General features: G+C 35.3%; 8 protein-coding genes across 8 annotated transcripts; 2 read left to right on the plus strand and 6 right to left on the minus strand.

Annotated features, from left to right (window-relative positions):
- Window positions 1-59: 59 nt before the first annotated feature.
- CBG18644 lies at window positions 60-2,626 on the minus strand (the record flags this gene model as incomplete). The annotated part of the gene is made up of 6 exons (XM_002638383.1): window positions 60-279; window positions 457-828; window positions 1,933-2,037; window positions 2,122-2,252; window positions 2,367-2,472; window positions 2,520-2,626. The coding sequence occupies 6 exons, from the start codon at window positions 2,624-2,626 to the stop codon at window positions 60-62; spliced, it is 1,041 nt and encodes a 346-aa protein (XP_002638429.1).
- Window positions 2,627-4,470: 1,844 nt separating this feature from the next.
- CBG18642 lies at window positions 4,471-4,754 on the minus strand (the record flags this gene model as incomplete). The annotated part of the gene is made up of 2 exons (XM_002638382.2): window positions 4,471-4,652; window positions 4,694-4,754. 2 exons carry the CDS (start codon window positions 4,752-4,754, stop codon window positions 4,471-4,473), a joined length of 243 nt encoding a protein of 80 aa, XP_002638428.2.
- Window positions 4,755-5,217: 463 nt separating this feature from the next.
- On the plus strand, window positions 5,218-5,501 carry CBG18641 (the record flags this gene model as incomplete). Its single annotated transcript, XM_002638381.1, has 2 exons — window positions 5,218-5,278; window positions 5,320-5,501. 2 exons carry the CDS (start codon window positions 5,218-5,220, stop codon window positions 5,499-5,501), a joined length of 243 nt encoding a protein of 80 aa, XP_002638427.1.
- Window positions 5,502-7,936: 2,435 nt separating this feature from the next.
- On the plus strand, window positions 7,937-9,716 carry Cbr-str-103 (the record flags this gene model as incomplete). The annotated part of the gene is made up of 4 exons (XM_002638380.1): window positions 7,937-8,137; window positions 8,183-8,270; window positions 8,951-9,607; window positions 9,649-9,716. The coding sequence occupies 4 exons, from the start codon at window positions 7,937-7,939 to the stop codon at window positions 9,714-9,716; spliced, it is 1,014 nt and encodes a 337-aa protein (XP_002638426.1).
- Window positions 9,717-9,786: 70 nt separating this feature from the next.
- Cbr-cyp-34A2 lies at window positions 9,787-13,997 on the minus strand (the record flags this gene model as incomplete). Its single annotated transcript, XM_002638379.1, has 7 exons — window positions 9,787-9,918; window positions 10,046-10,318; window positions 11,343-11,548; window positions 11,804-12,101; window positions 12,594-12,723; window positions 13,206-13,581; window positions 13,916-13,997. 7 exons carry the CDS (start codon window positions 13,995-13,997, stop codon window positions 9,787-9,789), a joined length of 1,497 nt encoding a protein of 498 aa, XP_002638425.1.
- Window positions 13,998-15,055: 1,058 nt separating this feature from the next.
- Window positions 15,056-21,726, minus strand: CBG18636 (the record flags this gene model as incomplete). Its single annotated transcript, XM_002638376.1, has 2 exons — window positions 15,056-15,726; window positions 21,525-21,726. Coding segments are annotated over 2 exons (873 nt in total), but the record flags the coding sequence as incomplete, so codon positions are not given.
- CBG18638 lies at window positions 17,322-19,064 on the minus strand (the record flags this gene model as incomplete). Its single annotated transcript, XM_002638378.1, has 4 exons — window positions 17,322-17,474; window positions 17,661-17,790; window positions 18,273-18,648; window positions 18,983-19,064. The coding sequence occupies 4 exons, from the start codon at window positions 19,062-19,064 to the stop codon at window positions 17,322-17,324; spliced, it is 741 nt and encodes a 246-aa protein (XP_002638424.1).
- On the minus strand, window positions 20,088-21,348 carry CBG18637 (the record flags this gene model as incomplete). Its single annotated transcript, XM_002638377.1, has 3 exons — window positions 20,088-20,092; window positions 20,121-20,789; window positions 21,204-21,348. 3 exons carry the CDS (start codon window positions 21,346-21,348, stop codon window positions 20,088-20,090), a joined length of 819 nt encoding a protein of 272 aa, XP_002638423.1.
- Window positions 21,727-22,488: the final 762 nt, after the last annotated feature.

Genomic DNA, 22,488 nt, shown 5'->3' on the forward strand with positions numbered 1-22,488 from the left:
AAAGCGAAAATTGATGTTAGATCCCAAAAACCAGCTAATAACTCCTCGTCTTACTTCGATTAGCAGTACTGGCTGAGCTGACTTTTATAGTCTGGAAATTCCTTTAAAATTGACTTTAAATGGGTTTTTACCTGAGAATTCTTCTTTTTGGGTTTACAAAACATTGCTTTTACAGTATCCCGATACTGTGAGGACATGATGAAACAGAAAAATGGATGGGTGGAAGCGTTGAAAGTGACAAGGTTCTTACAGATGTAGGAGAGGGTTTCCAGAAGAGCTCTGGAAATTTTTTGAAAAATTTTAAAGGGACAGGAAAGGGGAAATACGACTGTGTAGCTCAAGGAAGCTTATCTTATTGTTAAGCTTACATTTAACTTGTTTGCTTATAAGCTTAAGTTTAGTTTGTTAGCTACGTGGCACCTGCTCAGCTACACAGTCAACATAACAAAAACTCACATCCATTCCTCATCTGCTACCGTAACCACTGCCTCTGGATCGGAAAACTTCTCCGCCTGAATTTTCAGTAATAACCCAACTAAACCAGATAATCCCTCAGATAACATCAAACAAATCGTCATTGCTAATATCAATTTCGTTGTTTTATCCGATCGATCACTTAATGAATTCTTCTGAACATTCTCTCGTTTTTTCTTAATTGATCTTAATTGGAATAACAATGCAATTGTGAGAATCGGATATAAAACAGTTGGAATGAATTTGATGAATGGATCCAGGTTGTCTTGTTTGAATTGGTATTTTGTGTATTCTGTGGGGATTACCAGAATGTGTAGTTTGGAAGTTTTGAACTCTTCCTTGTAGCCGTCGCAACTAGAAAAACGAATTTCAAGAGAGGAGTAAAGAGAGAGAGAGAGGGAGAGCGCAAACAACGAGAGTGTCTAGCTTCTTTGCGTCTCCCTTTTTGCAAGTTGGCTCGTAACTCCTCTCATAGTTGTCAGAATTGAATGACAATTTCAGAAGATGTGAATCAAATCTTGTTTTTTGAATTCTGAGATTTTCATAAAGTTTCTCAAATTCTAAAGAGAGTTATGACGGCTAGAGAGGAGGGAGCAACCAGCCGGCTGCTTCTCTCCCCTTACAAGTTGATCTGTAACTCGTCTCAAAATTGCTGGGGCATGATGAAAATTTCAGAAAATTGAAATCATATTTTTCTTTCTGATTTATAAAATTTTCATGAAAATTGTATGACTTTGAAGAGAGCATTACCTTGCCCTTGCCCTTACCCTATGAGGAGAGGGCGCAGACAGTTAGAGTGTCTAGCTTTTCTGCGTCTCTCTCCTTACTAACTCACGTTTTATCCAACACATCTGGATACCAAACAACTCTATAAAACACAAAAGTCCAGGAATAGAAAACCATCCAAAATCCAAAAACCACAAAAATCATAGAAATGACATGTCTAGATTTTGTCATATTCTGAATCCAATTGCTCATCGGAAAAATTACTGATAACGTTCTTATCAAGGCCATCAGAATCGCCAACCATGTTGCCGTGGGACGAGTTATCCGTATCAATTGGTTGGTTATATAAGAAAATGGGTTGATATAAGAATATTTCAAATCCAAACATCCAGTGATAAAATTAAAGGGGATAGTCCACCAGGATTGCATGGCTCCGTAGTCATAAAAATCCAGAAGGAAGTTTAAAACGTCAAAAAAACAAATTCCCATCATTAAAATATAAATTGCACCGGATCTGAGCTCTTTTTGAAAGAGAACTATTAGATGGAATACATTTGTGATAATTGTGAAAAGTTGAAGGAAAACGTTCAAATCTAATGAGATACTAATAATTATTTGATGAATAGTGGGTTCCATAGTTATATAGTCCGTGTAGCCATAGTCCATTGAAAATTCTGGCTCTTCGGAAGTCATTTTTAATGCCAAATTCGTTTTGCTTCTCAGCTTTTTTACCTCCAACGACGGGTGTTATTTTTTATTATCAAATCAGAAAGAACGGCTGAAAGTGATAAATGAGATTTGTTGGCTGAAATTTGGTTGGAACAAAAAAAATTGTAACTGAAAAAATTTTCAGAGATTTTATACATTTGAAGGGGCGTGTTTTTCAGCCAAAAGTTGAAAGATAAAAATTGTAATTCTAACAAAAACAAGTGATAATTGATACGTTGAACAGATGTTGTTTGATTTTTGGGCGCAAAAATTTGTAAAGAAATTGAAAAGGGCAAGGTTCTTAAAGATAAAGGAGATAGTGCAAAGAAGGTCAGAAAGAACGCCTGGAAAATTTCAGTTGGCTTATTTTATTGTTTTTTGCCAAACCACCAGGTTTCTTTACTGAAATGGATATTGTTTTAAGAAATGAATTAGGTAACAATGATTGTTTTATTTACTCTAGCAGAATACAACAGCATAATCGTATCATTTAAAATCCGGATCTGACATCGAAGAAGATGAATGGTTTTTTGATTTACCAGTGTCGCGTTTGGCGACGGGAGTCTGAAAATATGTAATTGTGACATTTAAAAAAAAATCAGTGAACATACCGAAGTGGCTGAAGCACCTTTTTGGTTGGTGGAAACCAAAGACTTTCGACTATTCTTCGCTCCAACGTATTTTTTCGCACTTGAGGACTTTTCAGTTGGAGCCACATTGCTGAAATGACCGGGCCGGGCCCTGGTTTTTTTCCCTCGGGCCGGCCCGCCGGCCAGCCCGTCAGATTGCAACCCTGGCAGGAATCACTTTCCCCCTCTCGACCAGTCCGCGTTTCTTACCCATTTCATTGTATCTGAAGTCACACGATCATTACGCTATTAGGGAGAAATTCGTACATTATTTCCAGAAACTTCGCACATTTCTCAATGGTCTCCAATTTTTCACATGCAGCTTCGAAGAGACCTTCAGACTTTGAAAACGGTTCCTCATTGTAAATAAGGAAGTTTAATAGTTTTTGTGGCATGTCAGCATGAAGCATTCTGATATACTATACTTTAGGTTTGAAAAAAGTGAACATGATATAGGTGTACGGTAAAACCTGTGGTACAAATATTGATCCTTTTATTGTTCGGAGATATCTCAAAAGGAATTTTCTATCACACACGCTTACTAGGAAATGACCAAAAATTTTGCCCCGCCTATTGAGGTTAAGATGAATCCGTCAAAAAGAAGTTTTCCTGAACAAAAGTTTTAGATAATCTAAAAAACCAGTTATCTCTCAATGCAACACTTGCAAAATTCGTCAAGATGGAGTCCTTGTTCAACAGTGAGTTTGTTTGCCGGAATCACTTCTTCATCGATACCGATTTGTCCGCATTTCTTAGCCATATCATTGTATCTGTTGCTAAACTTTTTTTTCGCATAATCAGTTAGAAATGTGTACCCTGCTTCCAGAAATTCCGCATCTTCTTTGTTGAACTTCAATTTTTCACATGCATCTTTGAAGAAATGTTCAGGAGTGGCAAGCGAGTCCTCATTGTCAATGAGGAAGTTCAATAGTTTTCGTGTCACAATAGCATAAAGTTTTCTGGAAAAAAAGGAATTTTTCTCCAAATAAATTTCGATTAGGGAATAATAAATTTCGATTAGCGTAAACTTGTCAGTCTTCTCAAAATCAGCAAGATTACGTTTTTGTTCGAAAGTGAGTTCGTTTGCAGAAAACAATTTCTTGTCGGTACCAATCAGTCCGCATTTAATTTAATTTAATTTATTGATCAGGTGTAATAAAACATTAGGTGCAGGACATGAAAGACTCAGAAAAAATGCCCCTCACGAGGCCGATCTGAGTAGGGGCGGGGAAACGGGATAATTTAGATATTTGACACAGGAAAGATGTAACCGGTAGAAAAAGAAAAATAGGGGAGCAAATATATCAATAACGGGTAATACTGGAAGAAATTAAGGATTCAAACTCGGAAGGTAGGAGAAATCGGGTAACTTGGGAAGTGTTGGCGTTCCACAGGGGAACAATTGAAGAAAAATAGTCAGAGGAGTAGGGCTGAACAATAATTAAGTTCATAGGGCGACGAGGGGAGGAGGAGTATTTGACATGCGCATTTAGGTTAGGAAAGTAGGCGGAGCCATTTAAAAATTTATAGAGAAGAATTAGTTGAGCTTTTAGCCTACGATGACGAATGGAGAACATATTGAGGATAGAGAGACGATCAGAATAGGAACTGTACTGGATATTACAACGCTGGAAAATACACTTAGAGAGAATGTTTTTTCTGTTTTCAACTTTTCATACTTTCTATTTTATACGTATTATAATCATTTATTAAAAATACAAATGGTTCACAGAAATATAACGTTTCGATTTCTGGGATCTTTCCCAGAATTCGAACGGTTCGAGTTCTGGGATTTTGGGGATATTCACGTGATTCACAGAATTCGAACGGTTCGAGTTCTGGGATTCCAAAAAAAGAGAAACGAATGTGGAAAAAGGGGGCATAAAAATTATAATGATGGGAGATAAAAACAAAAGAAACATGAAGAAGTGTGCTAGTTTTCCATTATCATGTCATCCGTAACAACTGGATTCGGTGGCATTCTTCCAGCATTGAATCCTTGAGATTTCAAATATTGCAGAATCGTCGTGTGTTCAGTGTCAAAATCAATGTTTCCGTGAGATGGCGTGGTAGATGATGATTTTTCTTTGATAAGTTGCAACGTTCTTAGATAAGCTGCAAAACCAAAGATAATTCAAGTATTCAACTTTACGTACATTTCTTTCCATAGCTGGAAACTGAATCTTCAAAATTGTCCTTGTTGTTTTGCGAGAACATTGATCCTCCATGTTTGAAGAGAGCCAAGCATTTCTCCTGAACACCTTCAATACATGGACGGCGAATGTCAGGTTGGAATGTTGATGGATCATATGTATCCTGAATGATCCAGTTTTTACTTGTATAAATTCACACGCAACATAGATATATATTCACACGCGACATAGATATTAGATTACACGTATCGAGATACGTGCCAAGAGCTGATTGGATTTTTTGTTGATTGGTTTCTGTTGTTCTAGAATTCCTCTGTTCTACAGATTTTTTCTAATATAATATAGACATGCTGTTCAAAAGCAAGATAAAAGATAAAGTAATACTTTTCTACGGTTTCTCCTATGAATACATTGCCGAGGGCATTGAATAAATCACGGATGGCTGTTATTATTGACAAAAGCTTCCTGAAAAAAAAGAATTGGAAAGTTGTGAGTTCATATTGAGTCTCTTCAAACATGGAGGATCAATGTTCTCGCAAAACAACAAGGACAATTTTGAAGATTCAGTTTCCAGCTATGGAAAGAAATGTACGTAAAGTTGAATACTTGAATTATCTTTGGTTTTGCAGCTTATCTAAGAACGTTGCAACTTATCAAAGAAAAATCATCATCTACCACGCCATCTCACGGAAACATTGATTTTGACACTGAACACACGACGATTCTGCAATATTTGAAATCTCAAGGATTCAATGCTGGAAGAATGCCACCGAATCCAGTTGTTACGGATGACATGATAATGGAAAACTAGCACACTTCTTCATGTTTCTTTTGTTTTTATCTCCCATCATTATAATTTTTATGCCCCCTTTTTCCACATTCGTTTCTCTTTTTTTGGAATCCCAGAACTCGAACCGTTCGAATTCTGTGAATCACGTGAATATCCCCAAAATCCCAGAACTCGAACCGTTCGAATTCTGGGAAAAATCCCAGAAATTGAAACGTTATTTTTCTGTGAACCACGTAAATTTTTGCAAAAATTGAAGTGTTCCTTTTCTGAAAGCCAACTAAAAACCATAAAAATTAAAAAACTGAAAATCAGCAAAAATAATGTAATTAATACCATATTTCCCGTGGTTACGTTGAAATAAAATATTTCTGATAAAAAACCCAGCGATTATGCTATTTATCAGAAGTTGAAATTTTTCTGTGATAAATTACAGAAATTTGATTCATTTTTGATTTTTCCTCCGAGAATTGAAAATTTTGAAATTCACTACTTCTTATATTCCAGAATCGGGAGAACATAACATTTGAAAAGATGAATGTAGAATTCTGGAGACTTAGATCTAAATGACTTTAAGAGTTGTTTGGAACGGAGAAGAGCTAGAGATGTGATTTTGTTGATGTGAGCAGAGAATTTGAGAGAGGAATCAGTAATGAGTCCCAAGTCCCATGAGTCCCAAGTCCCTATTTCTTAGCCATTTCATCATATCTTCAGTTAAACTTTTTTTAGAATTAGTGAAAAACGCAAACCTCGTTTCGAAAAGTTTCACGTATTCTTTTTCTTCCAGTATTGTTGACATTTTCTCGTGATTTTTTGTTGACATTTCAACCGGGAGTCTTCTGAAAAATTACATTCACACTGCCGAGTTTTGAGAAAAATTAAAGTTGAAAAAAAAGAGAATTGAAGGGGAAAAGGAAATGAATAATACATTCTCATGTTTGATATGTATATGAAAAAAAGGTGAATTAGAGAAAAACAACGAAATTTTCTCGATAAAAAAAATTATCAAAACGTATTGCAAAAAAATATAATTTAGTTCTAGGGAGTTTATTTATAGGCGCATTGAGATGTGCTAGGATTAACAAACAAGAAGAACATATAAGAGAACTTCGAACCAAACTGTAAGCATACAAGAAATTATTCATACAAAAATAGGGAGTGCAAACAATGAGATACGTTGAAAGTTAGCTGTGCTCAAAGTGCTTTCTAACTGTCAACTTATTAGAAATCGGCATTGTGGAGTTATGACTCATGATCTATATCATCGGAAAGCTGAGAACACGTTATTTACAAATATAATATCAGAATTTACTATAAAGCATCATTGTCAGAGAAAAATAGGCCTGAAGCTGTGAAACGGTGTTGCCATTGGTGTAGAGGCGGGGCGTTTTTTTTTTGCCCCCTCAAAATTGAAAGGTAGTCGAACATATTTTTCTTAAATTGAATTGAAACTTTTTTGAACGAAGAAAAACAGTTTGTAACAGGGATTATTTTATTTCGTCTGGAAAAATACAACAACATAATCATTATAAAGACTCTAATCATAAAAACATTAAAGGAGGGGGGGACAGGAGATTTTTCGTAGGATTTTTGTAGCTAGGGTATGCATTCTATCGTGACGGTGTACAACGCTTAATGTCACTCTGCGTACAGCGGTCGTCCTCACCTTTATGAATGCAATCGGGCGCCGGCTGCCTCTTTGCCCGCGTGGCTCAGTCGGTAGCGGCGCCGCACCGTCAATACTAGTCTCGACAAGTTCAACTCTTCGAGGGGCATATTTAAACGAAATTTCGAGAACATTATTTTTTTCATGTCCCCCCACCTTTAAAGGTGTTAAAGTTCACTTCTGTTTTTTTTGGTTTACCGGCGGAAGTCTGAAAAAAAGTATTAGTGTTTCTTTATAAGGAAGGGACAAAAACCTCGAAAATTTTCAAATTTTTCTCTCGCGTGAGAAAATTGCGATTAAAGGCGCACGTAATTACGCCGATGGGTCTCGACACGAAACGGTGGGAACTCAAGTTTTGTTTTATTTTTTCAACTGCGCGCCGTGGGTAGTCATTCTCTGACACTTCACGGGTTCATCCACTACTATACTTTGCGTGTGCCGAGGCTCTGCCCTTTTTTGGCAAAATGCGTGTGTTTTGCAATTTGTTTCCCACAAAAGCCAATTGCTCGCCCAGCCCTGATTTTCGCTGAAAAAAGACAAAAATGAAAAGGTGTAATGGTTTTTGATAATTTTAGATTTTTTTTTGCTGATTTTTGTAGTTTGGTCCTTTTTCAAGATACGTGAATATACTAGAAACCAAAGAGCACACGGAAGCTTTATGATCCAAATGACTGAGTTTCTAGACGTGGGAAAACTAATTTTTACCAATTTTTATCACGTAAAACTAGAAACGAAACATCACAAATTCTCAGAATTTTGAGCTAGATCTTCAAAAAATTCTAACATTTCAAAAATGTGTCCCTCTACAAAATGGCTAGAAATCACTTTTTGGGTGGAATTTATTGGATTTTTCCTCTCTATTTCGGCTCATTTTATTCTAATATTTTTGATTTTGGAGAAGCCAAAGTCCACATTTGGAAACTATAAATATTTGATGATTTCGTTTTCGGCAACTGGAATTTTTTATTCGGGTTTGAATTTTTGGTGTAAACCGGTAAATCCCTTTTTTGGGATAATTTTTTGTTGAAATTTTTTCCAGAATATTCATTTGTCTGAAACCAGTTTTGCCATTTTTACAATTTTGAAAGATTCCGGGGTTTCGAAAGAAATCGGAGTGATTTTGATCAGTGAGTTATCATTATTGATGAAATCGAAATTTAAAAAATTTTGAAAATATGCGAAAAATGTAAATTTCCAAATTTCAGACTTTCCATATTTCCAAATTTCCAAACTTGAAAAATCGAAAATTTGAAAACTCGAAAACTCTGAACTTCTGAATGTCTGAATTTCCGAATTTCTGAATTTTTCGATTTCAGATTTCTCGAAATACTGAATTTCTGAATTTCTGAAATTCCAAAAAAATTCGAAATTCTCAAAATTCCGAAATTCAAAAAAATTGCAAAAATTCGAATATCAAAAATTTCGAAAATTCAAAAATTCGAGAATTTCAAAAATTCAAATAATCAAAACTTAAAAAATTCAGATTACCAAAGATCCGCAAATTCAAAAATTTGAAAACTCAAAAATTATGACAATCGAAACTTCAAAATTTCAGAAATAAAGAAATTCAAAAAATCCGAAAAGTGAAAATTGTTTTTAATCCTGAAAGTTCTGAAATGCCGAATTTCAGAAAAATCAGACTTTTCCAAGTTTCGAAATTCAAAAAGTTCTGAAAATCGGAAACATTGAAAATGATAAAATAAGAAAGTTTAAAAAAAAGAAAAAGTAGATAATCAACATTTGGAAAGTTATAAAATGTTTAACGTTCCTGTAATTTCCAAAATCTCTGTAATTTCCAAAATTTCAGCTCTCTACTGTTCCTCCTACGCCCTTCTTTTATCTCTACTATCGCTTCAATTTTTCTACCGCTACACATCCGTCATCTCTCCATTAAACAGTACAAGATTCTCTCGAAAAAATGCTCCATTTTTCATTTTCTATAGTTTCTCATTTTTCACAATTTGGGCACTCCTAACCTATTTTATCAATGGACCATCGGATTTCAAAAACCTGGAATTTATTCCAACATTTTTGGAGGAATACTGTTTAGCTTCTGATCAATTCGGATATATTGGCGCCAAATATTATTATTTTGATTATGGAATTCGCAAACTTCACATTCCCTCTTTCCTATGTATATTTATAATGTCTTGTCTAATGTGTTCCACATTTTTTGGAATGTCATTTTTCGGATTTCACACTTTTCGAACCCTTCAAAAAATCGGGTTAACCAGTTTTGGGACCAAAGAACTGCAAAAACAACTTTTCAAAACTCTAATTATTCAAACAATAATTCCATCGATTTTCATGTATTTTCCAGTTTCATGTATGTTTCTATTTCCAATGATTGGTCTGAAAATATCGGAAATTTCAATTTTTATTCCGATTACTGTATCTATATATCCTTGCCTAGAACCCCTAGTTGCCATGTATTGTATCAAAGACTTTCGACATCGGATAATTGGTGGGTTACTGTAGTTTGACCTATTTAATTTGAATTTTCAGATTTCATAACATGCTCGAGAACTGCAAGGGTTCAAATGTCGTCTACACAGAGGGAATCATTTTTTTGAATTAAATAAACAATGTTGAATTTTTTGTTTAAAAAAATACATTTATACAGAAAATATACAAAAAATAGAATTATTTAACGGCCACAAATTTGACATCAAATTGTTCAGGTCGTTTCAAAAATCCAAATGGAGTGATGCTTTTCATTGAGGGGACATTTCCGACTGGTTCCAGATTATAGTCTATGAGAAGATTTCCGAGAACCTGAAAATTTGAATTTTTTAAATTTTGAAATAAAAAATTTGGATTACTGTGTTTCAAAAAAACCCAGAAAATAAAAAATTTCAATTTTCGAGAAAAAAATTGCAGACATCCAGACACCCAGGCTTACCAAATACAACTCAGCCTTGGCGAGGGATTCCCCAAGACACGCCCGTTTTCCAATTCCGAATGGAATCAATTTCTTGTCCAATCCCTCTTCTCTTATAAATCTTTCTGGATCAAATTCCAAATGATTTTTGAACAAATCCTCATCCACATGAATCATTCCGATATGGGCGGTGATTGCGGTTCCGGCACGAAGTGGTTGTCCATCGATTACTGTATCTTGTTCAATTATTCGGAACAAATTCACATTTACAATTGAAGAAATTCGTTGGACTTCCTGGAAATTGAAAATTTGGAAATTCAAAAATTCAAAAATTCAAAAATTCAAAAAATTCAAAAATTCAAAAAATTCAAAAAATTCAAAAAATTCAAAAAATTCAAAAAATTCAAAAATTCAAAAATTCAAAAATTCAAAAATTCAAAAATTCAAAAATTCAAAAATTCAAAAATTCAAAAATTCAAAAATTCAAAAATTCAAAAATTCAAAAATTCAAAAATTCAAAAATTCAAAAATTCAAAAATTCAAAAATTCAAAAATTCAAAAATTCAAAAATTCAAAAATTCAAAAATTCAAAAATTCAAAAATTCAAAAATTCAAAAATGCAAAAATTCTAAAATTCAAAAATTCAAAAATGCAAAAATTCAAAAATTCAAAAATTCAAAAATTCAAGAATTCAAAAATTCAAAAATTCAGAAATTCAAAAATTCAAAAATTCAAAAATTCAAAAATTCAAAAATTCAAAAATTCAAAAATTCAAAAATTCAAAAATTCAAAAATTCAAAAATTCAAAAATTCAAAAATTCAAAAATTCAAAAATTCAAAAATTCAAAAATTCAAAAATTCAAAAATTCAGAAATTCAGAAATTCAGAAATTCAGAAATTCAGAAATTCAGAAATTCAGAAATTCAGAAATTCAGAAATTCAGAAATTCAGAAATTCAGAAATTCAGAAATTCAGAAATTCAGAAATTCAGAAATTCAGAAATTCAGAAATTCAGAAATTCAGAAATTCAGAAATTCAGAAATTCAGAAATTCAGAAATTCAGAAATTCAGAAATTCAGAAATTCAGAAATTCAGAAATTCAGAAAAAAAAATCTAAAGTCCGTATATTGGCTAGTTTCAGAACAAATGTTCATTTATAAAAAAACTTCAAACTACATTTTTTTCGAAATTCTGTGATTCAATAATGTCTAAATTTTTGAATTTGACTCGTTCAGAGCTTCAAATTGGTCCCAAACATAACTAACTTTGGAAATTTTCGAAATTTTCAAAATTTTAGACTCCGCCCCTTTTTACTTACACTAATAACCGCTGCCAAATACGGTGTCACTTTTTTATCTATCAATGAAAGTGATCGATTTCCTCCGGTTACATGAATCAATTCTTCTCGAGCCTTCTGAATCACTTCTGGCTTATTCAGAAGACAAACACACGCCCATGTCAGAGTAGTTGATGTTGTTTCTTGTCCGGCCAACCAGAGGTCGTACATATCAACAGCCAAGTTTTCTAGGCTGGAAATTTTAAAAGTTAGAAATCTGAAATTTTGGTGGTCAATTCAAGATAAAATTAATAAAAATTGATGGCGAATTTAGCAACGTTATAAGGTTTTGAAAACTTAAAATTTTCAAAATTTTTCGAATTTTTTTTTTTCAAATCACATAACTTTACTCATTTTTATCCGATTTTTATGAATTTTAACTTGAAATGACTCTCAAAAATCAAAATTTCAGATTTTTAAATTTTCCAATCTCTGCAACTTACGTAAAAGTGTCTCCAATCCTTCCCTCTCATCCTTCTCCTTTTTCATCAAATAGGCATCCAAAAAATCATCAGGCTCATCATGTAAAATGTGTTCACCACTTTCAATTTGTGAGACTCTTCTGGCTATATGTCTTTTCGTTAATTCCAAAATCCAATCGAATGATTCAAATATTGGTCCCTGTTTCCATGCGAGCCATTTGGACATCAGAATGTCCACTGGACAAAAAATATCCAGAAATCCTGTTTGTTCTAGTCCCTTTGACAAACTTGTTTTCAGTTTTTGGAAGTCTTGATCGTCCTGAAAAAATTATTTTTGAAATTGTCATTTTTTAATTTAAAGGTGGGGGGACAGGAGATTTTTCGTAGTTTTTTTTGTAGCTAGAGTATGCATTCTACCGTCACAGTGTACAACGCTTAATGTCACTCTGCGTACAGCTGTCGCCCTCGCCTTTATGTATGCAATCGGGCGTCCGCTTTCTCTTTGCCCGCGTGGCTCAGTCGGTTGCGGCGCCGCACCCTCAATCATCGCCCTCACAAGTTCAACTCCTCGAGGGGCATCTTTGAACGGAATTTCGAGAACATTATTTTTTTCATGTCCCCCCACCTTTAAAAAAATCAGTATTTTTCAATATCAGATTTTTACAGCTTTTCATTTCCTGGTTTCAAACTTGTTTTCAATATTTTTTCAAAATTTGAAAATTTCAAAAATAAGCGACTTAAAAGTTCAAAACTTTAACTTTTGTCTGTCTAAAGTTTGTCAAAAACAAGCGAAAAAAGTTTCAAAACCAACCCTCCCAAATCGCTCATTGATAAGAATTTTGTTGATAACACTGCCAGTTAGTAAATCAAAAAACGAGCGAGCGCAAGTAGTGAAACTGCCGGATCTGTTGTTATTTCCAGTTGATGAGAATTCTTCGAATCTGAAAAAAACTGAAATTTAGTTTAGTCTTTTTCGAAATTTGAGAAATATCGGTGTCAAGGCACGGAAAATGCGTCATGGATCGAACATAGCGTCAAGGCACAGAAAATGTGTCAAGGATCAAAAACTGCGCCATGTAACTGGAAATGCATCAAGTCACTAGAAATGAATCAAGGAATAGGAAATGCGTCAAAGCACTAGAAATGCGTCAATGTTCGAAAATTGCGTTAATCCACGGAAAGTTCACCAAGACTCTAGAAATGCGTCAAGGAACGGAAAATGCGGCGCACGTTTCGATCCCTAATGCATTCTTTGTTCCTTGACGTGATTTTCGATCTTTGACTCATTTTCTGTGCCTTGGCGCATTTTAAGTGTGTTGGAGTGTTAACAGATTTAGAAATTGAGAACTTTTCAAAATTTTCGATTTTTCGAGGATAACAAATGTTGAATTTTTGAAATCTCTGAAATTCCAAAGATCCTCACCTATATCTATACTCATCCATGATTCTCTCCTCCATAATATTCCTTCCAAATCCGAAATTTCTCAACGTCGTCAGCGCGAATCTCCGATGATCTTGCCAGAAATCCCCGTTGGACGCGACGACTCCTTTATCGAATCGAATGTAATTCATAATTCCCGGAGCATATCGTTTTCCGAATACATTTGCTCTTTTGATATGCGTCTCCACTGCCACGTCATAGTCCGAAATGAATACTGTAGGTAGGGGACCAATCCAGAGAGTGTACACTTTTCCGAACGATTTCTCAATTTCCGCGTATCCTTCAATGATTCCTCCGTTTTTCCAACAGTAGAAAAGAAGTTGGTGGAGATTTCCAATGATTGGGAGGGGAAATGGACCTGGATTTTTTTCTTAATCTTTTGTGACGTTTTGAGAACAAAGACCCTTTTTCAATATTTTTGAAAGGTTCCGTGAAGTTAAAAACCCTTTTGAAAAAATAAAAAATCCAATTGGACCCTTAAAATGTGGTCTAGAGATTGGGTCCTCGCTCCAAGTTCCTCCTTGTTCCCGCCTGCGCCATCCCCTGGCGTTCGGCGGCCCTGCGTGCGCCGCGCGCGCATGGCGCAGGTGGTAAGAGAGAGGGAGTTGGAGAGAATACCCAGAAGTTCGATTCCTATGGGCGCCAAAATCTTTTTGCTGTCGTAATTGATATTTTAGAGCCAACATTCTCACCTCTCGGTAACTGCCTCCTTGCTCTCCACTGGTGCACCAGAGCCACAGCCAAAATAGTCGTTATCAAGAGAATGAGAAACATTTTTTTTTTCAATTTCGAAATTTTCAAAACATGACCCCTCTGTTTTTATACATGCTCACTGTCCCAAAGGGGAGGAGTGTATAAAGAACAAAACACACATCAGGACCCTTATCAGTGGGTTATCAAATTGAAATTTTTGTTTTGAAACCTTTGGGAAAGACGCAGAGAAAATCTCAAAGATCGCTTTATTTCTTTTTTCTTTGATCGCAGAAGCGGTAATTCGTTTGATCTATGTACAGACATCTCGTATTAGTGACAAAAAGATTAGACTGATTATTTGATAAGGAAGTTAAATGATGTCAGAAGGACAAAAATTGAGAATTACAAGAAATTTCGAAAAAAAGGTCATAAATTAGGAGACCCCTCGTCTCTGGAGCTCTGTCATTTGATATATAGTACTTGTCTGGCTGGTGGTAAAAGTGCCAATTCGGGTTCTCCGATTTTTTTCGCAGTAGAAAAAGCAAGGAAATTCTGAAAAAAAACGGTTCTGGAACATCACGGTGCGGAACCGTCGCGGTTCTATAACGCCGTAGTTACGAAACGGTCCGTTCTAAACTGTCCCTGTGATCCATACGAATGATCCATACAAAAGGATTTAAAGGTGGGGGGACATGAAAAAAATAATGTTCTCGAAATTTCGTTTAAATATCCCCCTCGAGGAGTTGAACTTGTTGGGGCGATGATTGAGGGTGCGGCGCCGCTACCGACTGAGCCACGCGGGCATAAAGGCGAGGACGACAGCTGTACGCAGAGTGATATTAAGCGTTGTACACCGTCACGGTAGAATGCATACTCTAGCTACAAAAAAACTACGAAAAATCTCCTGTCCCCCCACCTTTAATACGTCCGGTTACAAATTTTGAAAAAAATCAGAAAATTTTTTTGGAAAATTACCGAAACTTTTTGGTAAATTTACCGGGAACTTTATCGGTGGTTTTACCGGTAAAATACCGGTAAAGTTACCGAAATCGTATTGGTAGCACATACTAATAAAATGAAAATTGAACTTTAACTTTAAAAATACATTTCAATCTGAAAACTTTAAAAAATCTAAACTCACCCACAATTCGATTTCTCAAATCTCTGATAAAAATCAGCGCAACAAGAGGTTCCAAACATGGATAAACAGAAACAGAAATCGGAATTAAATTGGCCATCGCTTCAACTTTTAACCCAAAAATCGGGAATAAAAACATACAAGACACCGGGAAATACATGAAAATCGATGGAATTATCGTCTGGATAATCAGAGTTTTGAAAAGTTGTTTTTGCAGTTCTCTCGAAGCGAAACAATTATTTCCGGTCTTATCAACAAGAGTTTGATAAGTTTTAACTCCAAAAAATACAACAAGTACGAATGTTGAACTCATTTGAGAAGCCAGAATACCAATTCCCAGGAATGATGGCCAGTGGAATTTAAACTTCCCGTTTTCAAAATTCTCATAAAAATATTGAGGACCCACATAAGCATACTCCTCCGGCTTCATACAGTACTCCTTCATGAATTCTCTGAGCAATTCGCGATCTTTGTTTTCGGTGGGTTTACAGAGAAAATAACTGGAGCATCCCCAGATTGTTGAGTAGACGAAAACAAATAGAAACCAGAAAATAGAGGATTTCGAGGAAAAACGATTGGATAGCCACATGGGAGCGGTTACAGAGGTATAACGATAAAAGAAATGAATGGAGAGGAGGGATAACATCATAGCATAACACGAACAGTAGATTGCTAGAAAATATGTTTTTTAGATTTTGTGTTTTGGTCAATTTTAAACAGTTATAGGTTTTTTTCTTTGAAAATCCAATTTCCAACACTTCCTAACCCCAAAAACCTATTTCAAAAACTTCCTAAAAGAATTTAAAGCCCGAAAGAATCGAACTTTTGGGTCTTCTCTCCAAGTTCCTTTCTTTTGCCGCCTGCGCCATGAGCGCACAAGTGGCGCAGACGGGAAGAGGGAGGGACATAGAGCGAGGACTCAAAAGTTCGATTCTTTCAGGTTCCAAATTCTTTTTTATAGTTTTTGAAAACTTTTCATGTAGTCAGGATGTAACGAAAATGACCAAAATTCGGAAAAAATTCGAAAAATCAATTTTTTCTGAAATTTTTGTTCCTATTTTTACGTTTTTTTTTTCGGTAACTTACTAATTGCAATTGGTCCAAAATCTTTTCCAAACTTTTCATTTTTCAACACACTGAACACAATGAATGATGACTCGGTGATATGAACGTTCTGGAAAGATGCCAATAATGCATTTATGGACAAAAAAGACGTTTTAGAACCGGTCATTTTGAAACCGTTCTGAAATAGGCAGTTCAACAATGTCCAGCTTACTAGAAATTCTAAAGAGTTGCGAAACGACCGGTTCGAAATGTTCAAAACTGTGTAATATGACTAGTTCCAAAACTTCGGGTTCTCGAACTTCGCGGTTACTAAATGACCGGTTCTAAAACATTCATTTCAACCCACCGGCATGACCCAAAAGTTACAGCAAGAATAAAAAATGCCGAGTGCCGAAAAAGCCATCATCAGATATTTATAATTACCGAATACAGATTTTGGTTTCTCGTAAACCAGTGAAAAAAGGATTCCATTGAAAAAAATAGAAAGGAAAAATCCGAAAGTTTCGGTATAAAATGTTACATTAAGCCATTTTTGGGAGCACATTTTTAGCAATTTTCAGAAATTTCAAGAGTTTTTTTTCGGTTGAAAAAAAGGGAAAATTTGAGGTTAGATTAATTTTTCTCAATTTTTTTGGCTGAAAATATCGGCTGAAAACGAGCTCATGAGAAGTAGTATTTTTATGTTCATCACGTTTTTATATGTCATTTCAGAGTCTCGAGGGACATTTTATAAATAATTGGTGGTTTCTGAAAACTTGTGTGTTTCTTAAAATTATAGGGAATTACAGAAAATTAGGAGTTTGATCTATGGAATTGAGAATAAATGATGTTTGTTGCGAATTTTTAGATTTCGGGAACTTTGGGGCAATTAAAGATGAGCAATGTGAACACGGGAACGTTACTTGGATGAGTGCGCGGAGCTAAAACATCTTGATTTTCTGAAATTTGAGAATTTATTATTTTTGAATTTTAAAATTTTCTGAGAATCTTTGCATTTTTCGAATTTTTGAAATTTTCCAGAAATTCAAAAAGTTCGCTTTTGAAAGTTCTGGAAAATCTGAAATTTTAAAATTCAGAAATATTTTAAAAAACAGAAATCAGGCAATTCAGAAATTCAGAAATTCAGAAATTCAGAAATTCAGAAATTCAGAAATTCAGAAATTCAGAAATTCAGAAATTCAGAAATTCAGAAATTCAGAAATTCAGAAATTCAGAAAATCAGAACTTTCTCTTTGCCCGCGTGGCTCAGTCGGTTGCGGCGCCGCACCCTCAATCATCGCCCTCACAAGTTCAACTCCTCGAGGGGCATCTTTGAACGGAATTTCGAGAACATTATTTTTTTCATGTCCCCCCACCTTTAAAAAAATCAGTATTTTTCAATATCAGATTTTTACAGCTTTTCATTTCCTGGTTTCAAACTTGTTTTCAATATTTTTTCAAAATTTGAAAATTTCAAAAATAAGCGACTTAAAAGTTCAAAACTTTAACTTTTGTCTGTCTAAAGTTTGTCAAAAACAAGCGAAAAAAGTTTCAAAACCAACCCTCCCAAATCGCTCATTGATAAGAATTTTGTTGATAACACTGCCAGTTAGTAAATCAAAAAACGAGCGAGCGCAAGTAGTGAAACTGCCGGATCTGTTGTTATTTCCAGTTGATGAGAATTCTTCGAATCTGAAAAAAACTGAAATTTAGTTTAGTCTTTTTCGAAATTTGAGAAATATCGGTGTCAAGGCACGGAAAATGCGTCATGGATCGAACATAGCGTCAAGGCACAGAAAATGTGTCAAGGATCAAAAACTGCGCCATGTAACTGGAAATGCATCAAGTCACTAGAAATGAATCAAGGAATAGGAAATGCGTCAAAGCACTAGAAATGCGTCAATGTTCGAAAATTGCGTTAATCCACGGAAAGTTCACCAAGACTCTAGAAATGCGTCAAGGAACGGAAAATGCGGCGCACGTTTCGATCCCTAATGCATTCTTTGTTCCTTGACGTGATTTTCGATCTTTGACTCATTTTCTGTGCCTTGGCGCATTTTAAGTGTGTTGGAGTGTTAACAGATTTAGAAATTGAGAACTTTTCAAAATTTTCGATTTTTCGAGGATAACAAATGTTGAATTTTTGAAATCTCTGAAATTCCAAAGATCCTCACCTATATCTATACTCATCCATGATTCTCTCCTCCATAATATTCCTTCCAAATCCGAAATTTCTCAACGTCGTCAGCGCGAATCTCCGATGATCTTGCCAGAAATCCCCGTTGGACGCGACGACTCCTTTATCGAATCGAATGTAATTCATAATTCCCGGAGCATATCGTTTTCCGAATACATTTGCTCTTTTGATATGCGTCTCCACTGCCACGTCATAGTCCGAAATGAATACTGTAGGTAGGGGACCAATCCAGAGAGTGTACACTTTTCCGAACGATTTCTCAATTTCCGCGTATCCTTCAATGATTCCTCCGTTTTTCCAACAGTAGAAAAGAAGTTGGTGGAGATTTCCAATGATTGGGAGGGGAAATGGACCTGGATTTTTTTCTTAATCTTTTGTGACGTTTTGAGAACAAAGACCCTTTTTCAATATTTTTGAAAGGTTCCGTGAAGTTAAAAACCCTTTTGAAAAAATAAAAAATCCAATTGGACCCTTAAAATGTGGTCTAGAGATTGGGTCCTCGCTCCAAGTTCCTCCTTGTTCCCGCCTGCGCCATCCCCTGGCGTTCGGCGGCCCTGCGTGCGCCGCGCGCGCATGGCGCAGGTGGTAAGAGAGAGGGAGTTGGAGAGAATACCCAGAAGTTCGATTCCTATGGGCGCCAAAATCTTTTTGCTGTCGTAATTGATATTTTAGAGCCAACATTCTCACCTCTCGGTAACTGCCTCCTTGCTCTCCACTGGTGCACCAGAGCCACAGCCAAAATAGTCGTTATCAAGAGAATGAGAAACATTTTTTTTTTCAATTTCGAAATTTTCAAAACATGACCCCTCTGTTTTTATACATGCTCACTGTCCCAAAGGGGAGGAGTGTATAAAGAACAAAACACACATCAGGACCCTTATCAGTGGGTTATCAAATTGAAATTTTTGTTTTGAAACCTTTGGGAAAACGCAGAGAAATCTCAAGATCGCTTTATTTCTTTTTTCTTGATCGCAGAAGCGGTAATTCGTTTGATCTATGTACAGACATCTCGTATTAGTGACAAAAAGATTAGACTGATTATTTGATAAGGAAGTTAAATGATGTCAGAAGGACAAAAATTGAGAATTACAAGAAATTTCGAAAAAAAGGTCATAAATTAGGAGACCCCTCGTCTCTGGAGCTCTGTCATTTGATATATAGTACTTGTCTGGCTGGTGGTAAAAGTGCCAATTCGGGTTCTCCGATTTTTTTCGCAGTAGAAAAAGCAAGGAAATTCTGAAAAAAAACGGTTCTGGAACATCACGGTGCGGAACCGTCGCGGTTCTATAACGCCGTAGTTACGAAACGGTCCGTTCTAAACTGTCCCTGTGATCCATACGAATGATCCATACAAAAGGATTTAAAGGTGGGGGGACATGAAAAAAATAATGTTCTCGAAATTTCGTTTAAATATCCCCCTCGAGGAGTTGAACTTGTTGGGGCGATGATTGAGGGTGCGGCGCCGCTACCGACTGAGCCACGCGGGCATAAAGGCGAGGACGACAGCTGTACGCAGAGTGATATTAAGCGTTGTACACCGTCACGGTAGAATGCATACTCTAGCTACAAAAAAACTACGAAAAATCTCCTGTCCCCCCACCTTTAATACGTCCGGTTACAAATTTTGAAAAAAATCAGAAAATTTTTTTGGAAAATTACCGAAACTTTTTGGTAAATTTACCGGGAACTTTATCGGTGGTTTTACCGGTAAAATACCGGTAAAGTTACCGAAATCGTATTGGTAGCACATACTAATAAAATGAAAATTGAACTTTAACTTTAAAAATACATTTCAATCTGAAAACTTTAAAAAATCTAAACTCACCCACAATTCGATTTCTCAAATCTCTGATAAAAATCAGCGCAACAAGAGGTTCCAAACATGGATAAACAGAAACAGAAATCGGAATTAAATTGGCCATCGCTTCAACTTTTAACCCAAAAATCGGGAATAAAAACATACAAGACACCGGGAAATACATGAAAATCGATGGAATTATCGTCTGGATAATCAGAGTTTTGAAAAGTTGTTTTTGCAGTTCTCTCGAAGCGAAACAATTATTTCCGGTCTTATCAACAAGAGTTTGATAAGTTTTAACTCCAAAAAATACAACAAGTACGAATGTTGAACTCATTTGAGAAGCCAGAATACCAATTCCCAGGAATGATGGCCAGTGGAATTTAAACTTCCCGTTTTCAAAATTCTCATAAAAATATTGAGGACCCACATAAGCATACTCCTCCGGCTTCATACAGTACTCCTTCATGAATTCTCTGAGCAATTCGCGATCTTTGTTTTCGGTGGGTTTACAGAGAAAATAACTGGAGCATCCCCAGATTGTTGAGTAGACGAAAACAAATAGAAACCAGAAAATAGAGGATTTCGAGGAAAAACGATTGGATAGCCACATGGGAGCGGTTACAGAGGTATAACGATAAAAGAAATGAATGGAGAGGAGGGATAACATCATAGCATAACACGAACAGTAGATTGCTAGAAAATATGTTTTTTAGATTTTGTGTTTTGGTCAATTTTAAACAGTTATAGGTTTTTTTCTTTGAAAATCCAATTTCCAACACTTCCTAACCCCAAAAACCTATTTCAAAAACTTCCTAAAAGAATTTAAAGCCCGAAAGAATCGAACTTTTGGGTCTTCTCTCCAAGTTCCTTTCTTTTGCCGCCTGCGCCATGAGCGCACAAGTGGCGCAGACGGGAAGAGGGAGGGACATAGAGCGAGGACTCAAAAGTTCGATTCTTTCAGGTTCCAAATTCTTTTTTATAGTTTTTGAAAACTTTTCATGTAGTCAGGATGTAACGAAAATGACCAAAATTCGGAAAAAATTCGAAAAATCAATTTTTTCTGAAATTTTTGTTCCTATTTTTACGTTTTTTTTTTCGGTAACTTACTAATTGCAATTGGTCCAAAATCTTTTCCAAACTTTTCATTTTTCAACACACTGAACACAATGAATGATGACTCGGTGATATGAACGTTCTGGAAAGATGCCAATAATGCATTTATGGACAAAAAAGACGTTTTAGAACCGGTCATTTTGAAACCGTTCTGAAATAGGCAGTTCAACAATGTCCAGCTTACTAGAAATTCTAAAGAGTTGCGAAACGACCGGTTCGAAATGTTCAAAACTGTGTAATATGACTAGTTCCAAAACTTCGGGTTCTCGAACTTCGCGGTTACTAAATGACCGGTTCTAAAACATTCATTTCAACCCACCGGCATGACCCAAAAGTTACAGCAAGAATAAAAAATGCCGAGTGCCGAAAAAGCCATCATCAGATATTTATAATTACCGAATACAGATTTTGGTTTCTCGTAAACCAGTGAAAAAAGGATTCCATTGAAAAAAATAGAAAGGAAAAATCCGAAAGTTTCGGTATAAAATGTTACATTAAGCCATTTTTGGGAGCACATTTTTAGCAATTTTCAGAAATTTCAAGAGTTTTTTTTCGGTTGAAAAAAAGGGAAAATTTGAGGTTAGATTAATTTTTCTCAATTTTTTTGGCTGAAAATATCGGCTGAAAACGAGCTCATGAGAAGTAGTATTTTTATGTTCATCACGTTTTTATATGTCATTTCAGAGTCTCGAGGGACATTTTATAAATAATTGGTGGTTTCTGAAAACTTGTGTGTTTCTTAAAATTATAGGGAATTACAGAAAATTAGGAGTTTGATCTATGGAATTGAGAATAAATGATGTTTGTTGCGAATTTTTAGATTTCGGGAACTTTGGGGCAATTAAAGATGAGCAATGTGAACACGGGAACGTTACTTGGATGAGTGCGCGGAGCTAAAACATCTTGATTTTCTGAAATTTGAGAATTTATTATTTTTGAATTTTAAAATTTTCTGAGAATCTTTGCATTTTTCGAATTTTTGAAATTTTCCAGAAATTCAAAAAGTTCGCTTTTGAAAGTTCTGGAAAATCTGAAATTTTAAAATTCAGAAATATTTTAAAAAACAGAAATCAGGCAATTCAGAAATTCAGAAATTCAGAAATTCAGAAATTCAGAAATTCAGAAATTCAGAAATTCAGAAATTCAGAAATTCAGAAATTCAGAAATTCAGAAATTCAGAAATTCAGAAAATCAGAAATTCAGAAATTCAGAAATTCAGCAATTCAGAAATTCAGAAATTCAGAAATTCAGAAATTCAGAAATTCAGAAATTCAGAAAT

This window comes from Caenorhabditis briggsae (genome assembly GCF_000004555.2).
Source record: "Caenorhabditis briggsae complete genome, chrV, whole genome shotgun sequence".
Classification (NCBI taxonomy): Eukaryota; Metazoa; Nematoda; class Chromadorea; order Rhabditida; family Rhabditidae; genus Caenorhabditis; species Caenorhabditis briggsae.